General features: G+C 50.8%; 1 protein-coding gene across 1 annotated transcript in view; it reads left to right on the forward strand.

Annotated features, from left to right (window-relative positions):
• CMIP (c-Maf inducing protein) overlaps positions 1–12,752 on the forward strand; it is a 237,598-nt gene that overhangs the window by 159,145 nt on the left and 65,701 nt on the right. Inside the window, exon 3 of the mRNA XM_080645754.1 lies at positions 1,422–1,472. Coding sequence (XP_080501880.1) covers positions 1,422–1,472 — 51 coding nt within the window. The remainder of the gene's footprint in view (positions 1–1,421; positions 1,473–12,752) is intronic.

Raw genomic sequence — 12,752 nt, forward strand, 5'->3', positions numbered from 1 at the left:
ACCTGACTTCTAGTCCTGGCCCCACACTGGCTGCCTGTGAGCTCGTGGGAGAGTCTGTAGGCTTCCGAGCCTCAGTCTCCTCATCTGTACCGTAGGAATGAACTGCTGACAGTACCAGTTTCTCGGGATAGACTTGCAAGGACTGAATGAGCCAGTCCACACATAGGGTTTAGTCTGGGTCTGGCGTGCGTTAACTATGTCGCAACTGCTGCTTTCACCATTAGCAAACCTGCTGGAACCGGGTTTGAAAGCAGCAGCAGCACGTCCTAGAGTTCACAGGGCCATCCTCAGGCCGCATTTAATTTGAGAGGAGTCTGTGATGGTGATGATAATAATAACAGTAGCTGCATTTCTGTTTGACCACCTGCTGTGTGCCCAGCATGCTTCTAGATCAGGGGTGGGCAAACTTTTTGACTCAAGGGCCACAATGGGTTCTTAAACTGGACCGGAGGGCCGGAACAAAAGCATGGATGGAGTGTTTGTGTGAACTAATATAAATCAAAGTAAAGGAGCGGAGGGGAGAGCAAGAGAACCCTCCGCTCTTTCGGCTCCGCGGGCCGGATAGAACAGCCAAACGGGCCGGATCCGGCCCGCGGGCCGTAGTTTGCCCACGGCTGTTCTAGATGCTTTACAAGAATCGGTCCCAGTGCTCCTGACATTTCTGTGGGTCCATGGGTCTTTACAGATGAGAAAATCGAGGCTGAGCTGCCTAGGTTCTCTGGACTAGGGTGGTGTGGATAAAAGAAGGTTTTGCTTTCCACACAGTGATTTCTAACTCAGGTCTGCCCGAGTTCAAAGCTGGCTGGCTGCTTTCTCCCGTGACTTTTTACAGGTGGCAGGAGGTACAGTGGTTCAGCTCACAGGCTTGGAAGACAGGCTGCTTGGGTTTGAAGGTACTTAGCTGATGTAAGATCTTAGGGTCTCAGTTTTCCCTCTGTGAAATGGGCATGTGTTACTCACCTTGCAGAGCTGTTGTGCAGGCTGAGGACGGAATATGTGGATAATAACCTCCAGGTGCCTGAGCAGTGCTTGATACAAAGGAAGTACCCAAACAGCTCCCACCATCATCCCACGACCATGCTGCTTTCCCCTTCATCTGGGCCCCTCCCATGATCCTAAATAAGTCAGGATACATGTACAGTTAAAGCTTTCCCAGCCACCAGTGTCTGAGGTCACTCCTACCCAGTAAAATAGCATACAATGGAAGTGAGGTCTTATTTCAGAAAAGTCACCCTGCTTATCACTTCTATTGTGGTCTTGTACCCAAAGGGTTCAGCTTGGCGAATCCCTCTAAAGGTTGTTAGGACCACAGAGCAGACACTGTTGGACAGACAGGCTGGGCTTGTGTGCTGGCCTGTAAAACGCTCTGAAATGCTACAAGTGTGTGACCGGACCTTGCTGTCCTGTTCTTGTCGTTGCAGGCTGCCAACAGCTACCTGCGGGACCAGTGGTTCCATTCTCTGCAGTGGAAGGTAAGTTCTGGAGCAGCTGCTTGTTTAGGGCGGCCGCCTCCATACTGGGCCTGGCTCAACGTTGGTCTGTACCCAGAGGCATGAAGGCGGAGATCTCTTGCTCTCCCCCGCCCCGCTGTCCTCTGATACCTTTCCCCCTGCAGCACCGGAGCAGCAGCCCTGCCCCTTGGGCCCTGGCTTTGCTCATTGCCTACAAAGGGATGCAGGACCTCCTGCTCTCAGAACAGGGCTGGGGAAGGCGGGACTTCGGCCTCAAGATTCTGTCTTGAAAGTAACTTCCAAAAATGGCACCAAATGAAATTTATCAGAGATTCAGAAGCCCAATTGCGTTTCCATAAGGAATTCTTCAGTTGCCTGGTTCTTTGGCCTGATTTCCCATTTCGAGCTCTGCATAGGGTGGCCCAGAACCTTTTAGCACATAAGGGAAATTCCTCCTCTCCTGGTCACTTTCAAGACCCAGGGACCTGAGCTGCTGAGGAGGGTCCTCCCAACGCTCTGGGGAGTCCACGCCCTGCCGCCCTGCCGTCCTGCATTGGCTCAGGCAGCTTCCCCTCGTGCCCCGCCTCCCTGGCCCTCCCGTCTTCTGATCTTTTAGTTTAGAACAAGCTGTGATGGCCACAAGGGCGGAGGCAGCAGGGAATGGCTGGAATGACCGGCGCATGCCCTGAGCTTCAGTTGTACTGTAAGCTGGAGAGCCACAAGGGTGAGTGGCTGGCCTGGTGCAGGGTTGAAGGCCATATGCCATCTTGGAATGACCAAGGGAACGAACACTCAGAATTCCTCTCGTGCCTCTGAGGGGCTGTCGTCACAGCTAGGCTGAGGACGGAAATACAACCCCGGAAAATTACATTCCTGTTCCCAAAGAGGGCCCCTCCTCTCGGTTCCCCAGACAGCTGCAGGTCCTCTCGCCTGGTTGCCTATAGGGCAGTCTCAGAGGCTGAGCATATCTTCACGTTGGGGCTGCTTAGGGAAAGGACCAGCATTTATTGAGCGCCAACTGTGTGCCAGGAACTTGCAGCTAAGCCCATCCTGTCCATTTCACCCTTGCCTCAGCCTTATATGGCTAGTTACTATCACTGCTTCCATTTCATGTCTGGGAAAGGTGAGGCTAGACTGGAGCCAGCTCCCATAGTTAGGGGCCGTGAGGCAGGGCTCAAGCCCACATTTTCCCATACCTGTAGGTGTCTGAATATAGGTGGAAAGCACTGGGTGGCAGCTGAAAAGGAAAGGTGGTACATGCCTGCTCACAGAGTCAACAGGTACTGCTGAGAGCTCAACTTCCCAGGGAGAGTGTCTCTAAGGCCTGGCTCTTCGCGGCTGTGTCCCAGGACAGGCAGGGCATGCTGGTGTGTGTGTGGGGGGGGGGGGGGGGGGAGTTAATTGCCAGAGCAGGTGAGAGGGAGGGAAGATAACAGGGATGATGATGGGGGTTGGGGTTGGGGGGTTCCCTGAAGGAGGAAGCCATTAAACGGCCAGTCTCCCCTTCTTTATTCTCTATGCATGTTTTCCATGTGAGCCCCTCACTGAGTGGTTGCCTTACTTTTTGTTAGCTCAGGACAGGGCATAGAGTACTTAGAGACAGACAGCCTACCTGACAGGCTGGGAAAACACCTCATTGAAAAGGTAGCCAAGATCAATGTTGAGGGAGAGGCTGTCTTTAGTGTATTCCACAGAGCTCTGCTTTCTGCCCTGCCCTGCTCAGCATATTTTTCAACAGTGATTTATGTCAACATCTAAAGGGCAGAGCTTGTGAAATTTGTGAATGTTATGCAGCTACAAGAGATGAATGAGGTGGTGGGCATAGAAAGCCGGATTTCAGGAGACTGACTGGCTAGAAAGATGATCTGAAAGTGGCAGCTTGAAATGGACACATTCAACCGTCAAGGATGGCATGTGAGGTTCAGATAATTGATTGAAGTAGTACAGGCTTCTAGCAGTTCCCATGAAGTTCTGCACTCAATTAATGGTGCTTGGTTTATTTATGGTTGTTAAATTTAATCAGTTAAATTTATTTAAAAAAAAAAAAAAAGGGAAGAAAGTATCCAGGAAACCCAAGTCAAAGTGTCAAGGAACCAGCAAGCATCTGGCATTGTGGCCCCTCCTGCCAGGTGGTGGTAGATGATGACTTCTGTTCTCACTGTGTAAGTGTCTGAGTGTGTCTTGGGCATGTGTAAGATACTGGTTGTTCCCCTTGACAGTTGCCCCTGCTCCACCCCATCTCCCCTCCCTCCAAAACTTTAGGTATGCTGCCACCAGGTGGCAGTGTATCTCAGTGTCAGCAACTTGATTTCATTCCTGTGGCTCTTTGCCACCAGTTTTGATGAGATTGGAAGAGGCATGTTCTCTTTCCTTTTAAAATGGCAAAGAAACAGGTGTTTTGGAGGCACTGCTGGCTAACCAAATGAACTTAGAGACCTGGATTCAAATCCAGGTTCTGTAGCATACTTGCCTTGTGGTCTGCATAGTTTCTAGCAAGTATTCATTAATTCAGATGCAGTTACTGAGTTCCTACGATGTGCCAAGCATGGCTGGGTGCTTTTCTGGGTGCTGTTGTCATTTAGCAAATGAAGGAGCCAAGGCTCAGAGAGGTGTAGTGATCTGCCCATAGTCACACAGCAGATTTCAGTGCAGATCTGTCAGTCTGTCCAGCCTTCTGTTTAATCCAGTGGGGCTGATTCTGAGCTTTGGACTCTGCAGCCACTTAGGATGTGATCTGCTTTTTGCATGCAGCCACCCTCCTTCGTTTTCACCATCAACCGTTTTTGGGGTTTTTTCTTCCTTTTCTATATCTTTAACTAAAAAATAAAATCAATAGAACATCAAAATTAAGGACTTTAGAAATCCTACAACTTCAGCTTGAGTTTTTAAATTTCCCAAAGGTTGTTTTGTCTTTTTCTCCCTATACCAATATGTATTTACATGTTGTAGCTGCAGTTCACATAGAGCATATATTCTTCCATTTGTAAAGAATGTTACTTCTTAAATACTGTGTTCCCATTGGTTAGTTTTTATCAAGAAGTACTGGTGTCTCTAGGGCATTCTCAACAAGGGGTGGCATTGCCCCCAAGGAGGCCAGAACTGGTTGTTTGGGGCTTTAAAAACCTTAAGTTACTACAGTAGCATGAGGCTCTCCGAAGTTCAGCTCTGTTCAACAAGTCTTATTTTTTAGTATTTAATTTCAAAGGCAGGAGGGCATATGGGATATGGGAATGTCTAAAAGGGCTCCTTAAAGGGACAATAACATAAAAAGGTTGAGAAACACTGCTGTGGCATCTACCTCACACTGTGTTGGGAATAAAGAAAAATAGCCTTATAATATTCTTGCCCTGTCCTGGTAACCCCTCTGTCTTAATGGCTGCAGCTCTGAATTCCAGTGTGTTCACCTGCCGTCACCTACCTTCACCTATAGTCACAGGCCATCACAGGCCATTCGGGGCGTTTTCTCAGCTTGGGGCACTATGCTTTGAGCATCATCTTGTCTCAGTGTGAGGGCATTTGTGTCACTTGCCCAAGGCCAGCCTGAAGAGGAAGTGGTATGTGACCCACAACGTCCCAGCCCCCCAAACCCCCTTCTCTGCACCCCCCACCCCCCACCTTCTGAGCAGCTCTTTTCTTCCTCTTAGCCTTCCGCCCTCCCACCTCAAAGCTCTGCAGGGTAACCACCATCTCTGGTACAAGGAAGGAGGGTGGGACGAGGTTACTCTGGGCAGCGTGATGGCAGCTCCAGCCCTCCCAGCATGCAGTGGAGCAGGGCACAGTGTCCCGAGGCTCCTTGGGGAGGCCAGCCCTGTTTGGTTTGGGTGGTTTAGCCCCTGAGGCCAATTCCTGAGGGTATGGAAGCATAAACAGTTGTACAGCGTTAATGAGGCCTTATTTCTGACTCAGAGATGTACCTTAGAGGCCAGGTCCTGTGGAGACAGGCCTGTCTGTGTGCAAGGCCATAAGCGGACAGGCCTATGTGTACGCAGGGCTGTGAGGGGACAGGCCTGTCTGTGAACAAGGCCATGAGAGGCAGGTCTGTCTGTATGTACACAGGACCACGAGGGGACAGGCTTATGTGTACACAGGGTCACGAGGGGACAGGCCTGTCTGTATACAAGGCCATGAGGGGCAGGCATGTCTATGTGTACACAGGGCCATGAGGGGACAGGCCTGTCTGTGTGCAAGGCCATGAAGGGCAGGCCTATCCATGTGTAAAGACGGTGAGGGAACAGCCTGGTTTGTGTGATGAGACCAAGAGTGAGTGCCAGGCTGTGAGAGCTGGGTGTGTGTGTACAAAGCTGTGGGAAGACTGTCCTGTTTCTATGTCCAAGATTTGAGGCCACAGGCCCAGATTACCAGCTGGGAGGAGACAGTACCAGGCCCATGGAGGAACCCCAAGTAGCAAATGCACCTGCTTTGATAGCCTGCCGCCTCAGCACCTCTGGTGCCTCCAGCTCTGAAAAACAGCCTTGTCCTGGTCAAGGGCTTCTTCAGCCATTGCCCAGAAGTCTTGAAAACTAAACAGATCTCATCTCCTGGGGGAGCTGGATCACAGAGAACAGCCCCAGGGGCTGAGGCTGGGTGCTGGGGGCAGAGGAGCAGACTATGTGAGGCAAGGCTGGCCCAAGGCTGCCGGCAGAGGAATGCCCTTAGTTCTGGGAAAATCCCAGCCAGGTTTGCATCCCTCCTGGCCATCTGCCTGGGCCACACTGCCTCTTCCTCCCCACAGGGTTTCCCAAGTCCCTGGGGCAGCACAGCCTCCCGTGTTGTTCCCCCTCCCCTAGTCCAGCTCCGTCCTTCCTCTGTACCCAGTAGGAGGGTGAAAGAATGTGGGGTGCGTGTGTGTGTGTGTGTGTGTGTGTGTGTGTGTGTGTGAGAGAGAGAGAGACAGAGAGAGAGAGAGAGAGACAGAGAGACACAGAGAGAGAGAGACTGTTTTAAGAGTGCATCGGGTATGGAGTGTGTTTATTTGGGCCTCGGTTTTCTCCTCTGTGAAATGGGGATAATACTAGTACCTTGCTCATTGAGTCGTTGTGAGGATGGATGCTTTGTTACTTGTGAAGCATTTTGAAAGGAGCCCCGCTGTGGGAGCATCGAAGGCACCCTTATTGGTGTGTCTCCTATGTGGCATTGGTGGGTGGGACCAGCCCCTTCCCAGCCCCTCCTGTGCCCCCTGTGGCATCTGTAAGAACTGAGGAAGGTGAAGTCTACCCTGAGGAGACCCTGCCCAGGGCGGGCCATGGGTTTCACCAGGTTTGAGCACTGCTGTGCCTGGCACTTCGGGCATGTCAGCTACCTCAGTCTTGTAACAGCTCTACAATGTCTTTGCTACCCCATCTCGTAGATGAGGGGACCAAGAATCTAAGGAGACAGAGGACATTGCCAAGGACAGCTGGCTCCTCAGGATGTCTCAATCTAGCTCCCACATTGGGCCCTGGATGAGCCCATCCTGTACCCAGAGCCCCCACTGAGGCACAGAAACCATCAGCATCCCCAGTGGGCAGGTGAAGAGCCAGGCGCTCAGAGGCGAAGACCATGGGCCTGGCAGCCTAGCTTCTCTCTCATCGGGCCACCCCCTCGGGAGGGCTGGACCCCTCACCCCCATTCATGCAGGTGCCAGGATTCCTAGGGAACAGGGCAGAGAGCAAAAGGCCAGGATTCCTAGGGAACAGGGCAGAGAGCAAAAGGCCCTTGAGCTGATGCCCTCCCCTGAGGGGGAGCGAATGGGAGAAGGGTGGGACCCTCTGGGTACTGTCATCCCCAACTCCTACCTTCCTCCTGGGCCCATCCCTCTATCCCTTCTTGGGCCAAGGCCTTTCCTTCTAGTCCTGTAACTGTGGCCCCCAGATAACTTTTCTCTACCCAACTGCAAACCCCTCTGAGCGCATGTCCCCCGGCGCGTGCCCTGAGTCTGCAACTGCAGGCAGCCCTCCCTCAACACAAGCCAGCAGGTGGCCATCACCAGCCTCGACGGACGCTCACTCGTGTGCCAAGCAGGTGCCTCCCTGTTGAATCCTCAAAACCCTAAAGAGGGACCACGTCCTCCCATTTCCCCATTTCCCAGATGTGGAGACAAGCTGAGAGGTTAAGCCAGGCACCCAAAGGCCACACAACTCTTACATGGCAGAGCTTGGGTTTGTTTTTTAAATATGTTTTTATTTATTTCAGAAAGAGGAAGGGAGAGGGAGAGATAGAAACATCAGTGATGAGAAAGAATCATTGATCGGCTGCCTCCTGCTCGCCCCCTACTGGGGATCTAGCCCACAACCCAGGCATTGTACCTTGACCAGGAATCCAACAGTGACCTCCTGGTTCATGGGTTGAGACTCAACCACTGAGCCACACCAGCCAGACAGAGCATGGGTTTGAATACAAGTTCAACTGATTTCAGAACCTGGGATCTTAACCTCTGGGAACATGGCTCCCACCTGCACATGTGTGTGAGCACCCACATGTGCACACACCAGATGTTCCTTATACCCTGACCAGCCCCTCGGCGCCTTTCCTTTCTTGTGACTTGCGTGTTTAGGGCCTGGGCATTTTTGCTTGAGGAGACATTACAGGAGGGCTTTACATTTTTTCTCTAAGTCTCACAGATGTCATCTTCGGGATTATGTGAATTAACCTCTGACTTGGCGATCCCCTGCTTGTCCTGGATAAGGGCTGATTGCCCTAACCCATCGTGCATGTGGCACACTGTCAGACCACCTGCCCCCCACCTGAGAGGGTCAAGCTCACCACCCTGCTTCCACATCTGCCCCAAACACGCCATGTCACTGGTGTCCCCAGATTCCACATCAAGGCTCTGTGTGCCGGACCTAGCCTTTCTTCTAACTTCCCTTGGCCCTGGGTTGCCGCCCTCCCATGCAGCTCCTGGCTGGGCTCAGCGTGGGGCCAGGATGTCCCTTTGCCTGGAAGGAAGACGGTGGCCCCTTCTACCACTTCCGTGGTGGCCTCGCCCCTCTCTGCCCCACAGCCCTCCTCTGTCTGTCTCCCGCTCTCTTGCTGCCTTTTACACTGGTCATGAAGACATCTTTACAACCACATCAAGGGCAACACCGCTCTGTTCCTGCCAGTCCCCACCCGATGACTTGACTTCACTCTTGCAGATGTCCTTCCAGGTTTCGTCCACCTTAGCACAAGCCTCCATGGACTCGCTCTTGTTGAGCACTTGGGCTGTTCCCATTTTTCTCATTATACATAATGCAGACATGACTATCCCCACCCTGTATCAAAGCTTTTACCTATTTTGGAAGATTTAATATATATATATATACACACACACACACACACACACACACATATACACACACACACACACACATATATGTATATATTTTATTGATTTCAGAGAGGAAGGAAGAGGGAGAGATAGAAATAGAAACATCAATGAGAGAGAATTATTGATCGGTTGCCTCCTGCATGCCCCCCACTGGGGATCAAACCCACAACCCGGGCATGTGCCCCTGACCAAAATCAAACCCAGGACCCTTCAGTCCGCAGGCTGACGCTCTATCCACTGAGCCGAACCAGTGAGGGCTTTTGGAAGATTTTTTAGGGCAGATTTCCAGAACAGTGGGCAGAGGTGGGGTAGTTTCTGGTGGCTCTTACCACATAGTGCCAGTTTGCTCCCAAAGAATAATTTTTGTAATGCCTAAGGGTGAGGGCTCTGGACCACACTGCCTGGGTTCAAATCCCAGCTCCACCACCACTACTGGTGGTGTGACCCTGGACCAGTAAAATAAAATGGGGTTCACAGTAAGACCAAGCTCATTATGTTCCTGTGACAATTAAATGGGTTAATAGTTGTAAAGAACTTAGGACATCACCTGCCATGTAAGTATTAGATCAATGTTAATTAATCCTATTCTTCTTTAACTATTAAGGACCCTGTTTCCCTTTGTGTAGAAAGGTTCCAGAAACAGCTCTAGAGAAAGGGCACGTGCATAGCATCCGTGTCACCCACCCCCCAGGGCACCCATGGCAGGCATCACTAATCAATCACTGTACTCCTTTCCCCTGAGACAGAGCTTTTCTCAGCACAACACTCGATAGAGGAAGTTGATAGAGGGAGTGAAAGTTGCCACCATCCCTGCTTTCGTGACCTCCTGGTCCTGTGGTCATGAGTGTCAGCTGTCCTGCCTCTGAGGAGGAGGGTAAAGCAGGGAGGCAAGAAAGGATGGACGGAGGAGAGGCGGCCTCAGTGCTCTTGGTGGCCCAGCCACAGGTCGGCTTCATCCAGGTCGAAAGGCAGGAATCCCATTGAGATTAATTTCTGGTGCTTGGTGAAAGACGGCTTTGTGACCCCCTCAGAGGGGATCAAGGGATTCTGTGGAGCCCTATGAAAGAAGGGGCTTACCCCAGAGGCAGGGGGCCCACCTCAGTCCAAGACTTCTGGAGGGGCCTCAGCGGGAGGTATAGCCGGTGGTGGCGCTGAGCCCGAAAGCAGAGGCCTTACAGAGGCGAGTCCAGCCAGGCCCCATCAGCACTGATGCTCATGGGACCCAGGGGCGGCCACGGGGGCCCAGGCTGCCGGCCACAGTCTTCAGCCACTCCCAGCACAGCTCATGGCCTTCCGTACATCATCGGGGACCCTGTAACTAATAACAAGGCAGGCTTCAGGGATTGAAACTAACAAGTGGCAGAGGGCCAGGCAGCCCGGGGAGCAGAGCTCACGCTCTCGTGGGCTCACTTTACTGCAGATGAAGAGAACAGTTATTACTGCTAACACCAGCTGCTCTGCTGGGGGCTCTCATGTGTGGTCTCTTGCAACCTTGTCAAAGTTTAGTTATACTCATCTTGAAGGAGGAGCAGAGAGGCAAAGGGCTTGTCCACAGTGCACAGCTAGAACCAGCGAGGTGGGTCTCTGAACCCAGCCTCCTTCTGCTGATGGGAGGTGGCACCACCGTGGACCTGGAGAGGGTGGGGGTGTAGGCATGGAGTCCCCACAGAGGCAGAGGCAAGCATCAAGCCTTTGCAGCAATCGCCACTTTCCCTGCTCTGCAATACACATGGAACATTTTTATCTGTGTTTTTCTTAAATAAATTTTCATTAAAGGATAACATACATAGAGAAGAGTGCACAGATCAAAAGAATAGTGCACTCACAATAGGTGAATTCTCACAGAATTGATAACTGACACCCAGATCAAGACACAGAGCACTTCCAAGGAGTCCCCTCACCCCTCTGGTCCCTATGCCCCGACCCAGCCCCCACCACAGGAAACCACAATCCTGCCTCTAGAACATAGATTAGTGTTCATGTATCTGAACCTTGTACAAATAAAATAATACAGGCTGAACTCTTATGCTGGACTCCTTTGGCTCAAAATTAAGTTTATAATGTTTATCCGTGCTGTTGTGTGTAGCAAACATTTATTCATTCACTTCGCTGTACCGTGTTCTGTTGAATGAATAGGTTAGGTTGTTAATTTGTTCATTCTGTTATGGATAGATATTTCTAGTTGGCTATTACCAATAGAACCATTAGAAACATGCCTTTTGGCGAACATATGTCCACATCCTCCTGAGCATAGACCCTTGGGCCGGCAAAGGATCCCCTTTAATGGATGCTGCCCAGTGGTTTTCCAAAGTGATGATCCTAATTTACACACCAGCCAGCTGTATATTAGAATCGCAAGGCACGGGTATTTAAAAAATCACATTTATTAAGGTTTTCTTTTAATACTGTAAAGGACAAAGAGAACTTAAAAAATTCCCACTGTCCATAAACCTCTGTTAACACTTTAGCGTTAAAACATCGATCTATAATTTACATGTAACAACATGCACACATCTTAACTGTTGGGTCTGGTGAGTTTTGACTATTGTATTCACCTGGGTAACCACCACCCAAATTCCCATCACCCCAGAAAATTCCCTCATACCCCCATTCCAGTCACCACTCCTCCCTCCTCCAGGCCTCCTCTGTTAACATTTAAGTCAAAAAGTTATGCATGTATGTGGTAATTCTGAGAAGTACAGAAAGATGTACAAAGCACAGTCTTCTCCTCCCCCAAGTCCATTTTCCCAAAGGCAGACCTGTTAGCATCCCATGGGGCCCCTAAGGTTTTATTTCCCACACTGTTGCGGTTTTTGCTTCTTCACCCTTTAATTACATATGGTGGCGAGCTTTCCATAACAACCTGTACAGGTCTCCTTTGTTCCTTTAAAAAAAAAAGATTTTTTATTGATTTTTAGAGAGAGAGGAAAGGAGAGGGAGAGAGAAAAACATGCTGTGAGTGCGAAACATTGATCGGCTGCCTCCTGCACGCCCCCTACCGGGGATTGAGTGTGCAACCCAGGCATGTGCCCTGACCAGGAATCAAACCAGCAACCAACGCAGCCACACTGGCCAGAGCTCCTTCTTTCTTTTTCACACTTTTGTAGTGTTCCATTCAGACAGGGGTCGAGCTGGATGGGACTTTAGATCTTTCAGTAAAACTGTTGTCCAATCCATCCAGCACGGCTCAGTGGTTGAGCATCGACCTATGAACCAGGAGGTCATGGTTCGATTCCCGGTCAGGGCACATTCCAGGTTTTGGGCTCGATTCCCAGTGTAGGGTGTGCAGGAGGCAGCCGATCAATGATTCTCTCTCATCATTGGTGTTTCTATCTCTCTCTCTTTCCCCTTCCTCTCTGAAATCAATAAAAAAAAAAACAACAACAACTGTTGTCCCGATGGGGAAACTAAGTTTCTGAGAAAAAGGACAGGCGTTTATCGAACACCTACCGTCAATGGATTACAGGCAACAAGGGGCACCTTGCTGCCTTATCCTCACCCTTTGGGTCCCTCTAACCATCCCCATTTGAAAGGTCAAGAACTTGAAGCCAGGGTGCCAGGAGTGGAGGGTTAAATGAGCTGCCTCAAGACACAGTGGAGGAACTGGGCCTGTGCCCTGTTACTGGGACCCAAACCTTTCCCTGCACCACCCTGCCCCAGCCAGGGCTTCTCCAGCCCCCACCAGAAAGCCAGTGTTGGGCTCAGGGATATCCCAGACACCCCCACATCTCCTGTGTGAAGGTCTTCCTGGGCCTCAGGAGTGGTGCATGACAGCCGGCTCTTCAAACGGCCAGGAGAGAAGTGCATTGTGGGTAGTTGCTTTTTTTCCAGACAAGGAAGGGGGGGACAGAGCTTTCGCATGTCATCCCACGCATGCCTTGATGGGGGCTGATGAGTCACGAACCATACAAGGAAGTTTTTTCACGTAAACAGTTTGTGGGTGAACTTGTTTTCTGCCCTTTAAGGCAGAATTTTTTTCTCTCTTTCTCTTTAAAGAAGTCTTTAAAACATAAATA

Source organism: Plecotus auritus (assembly GCF_963455305.1).
Source record: "Plecotus auritus genome assembly, chromosome: 10".
NCBI classification, from domain to species: Eukaryota; Metazoa; Chordata; class Mammalia; order Chiroptera; family Vespertilionidae; genus Plecotus; species Plecotus auritus.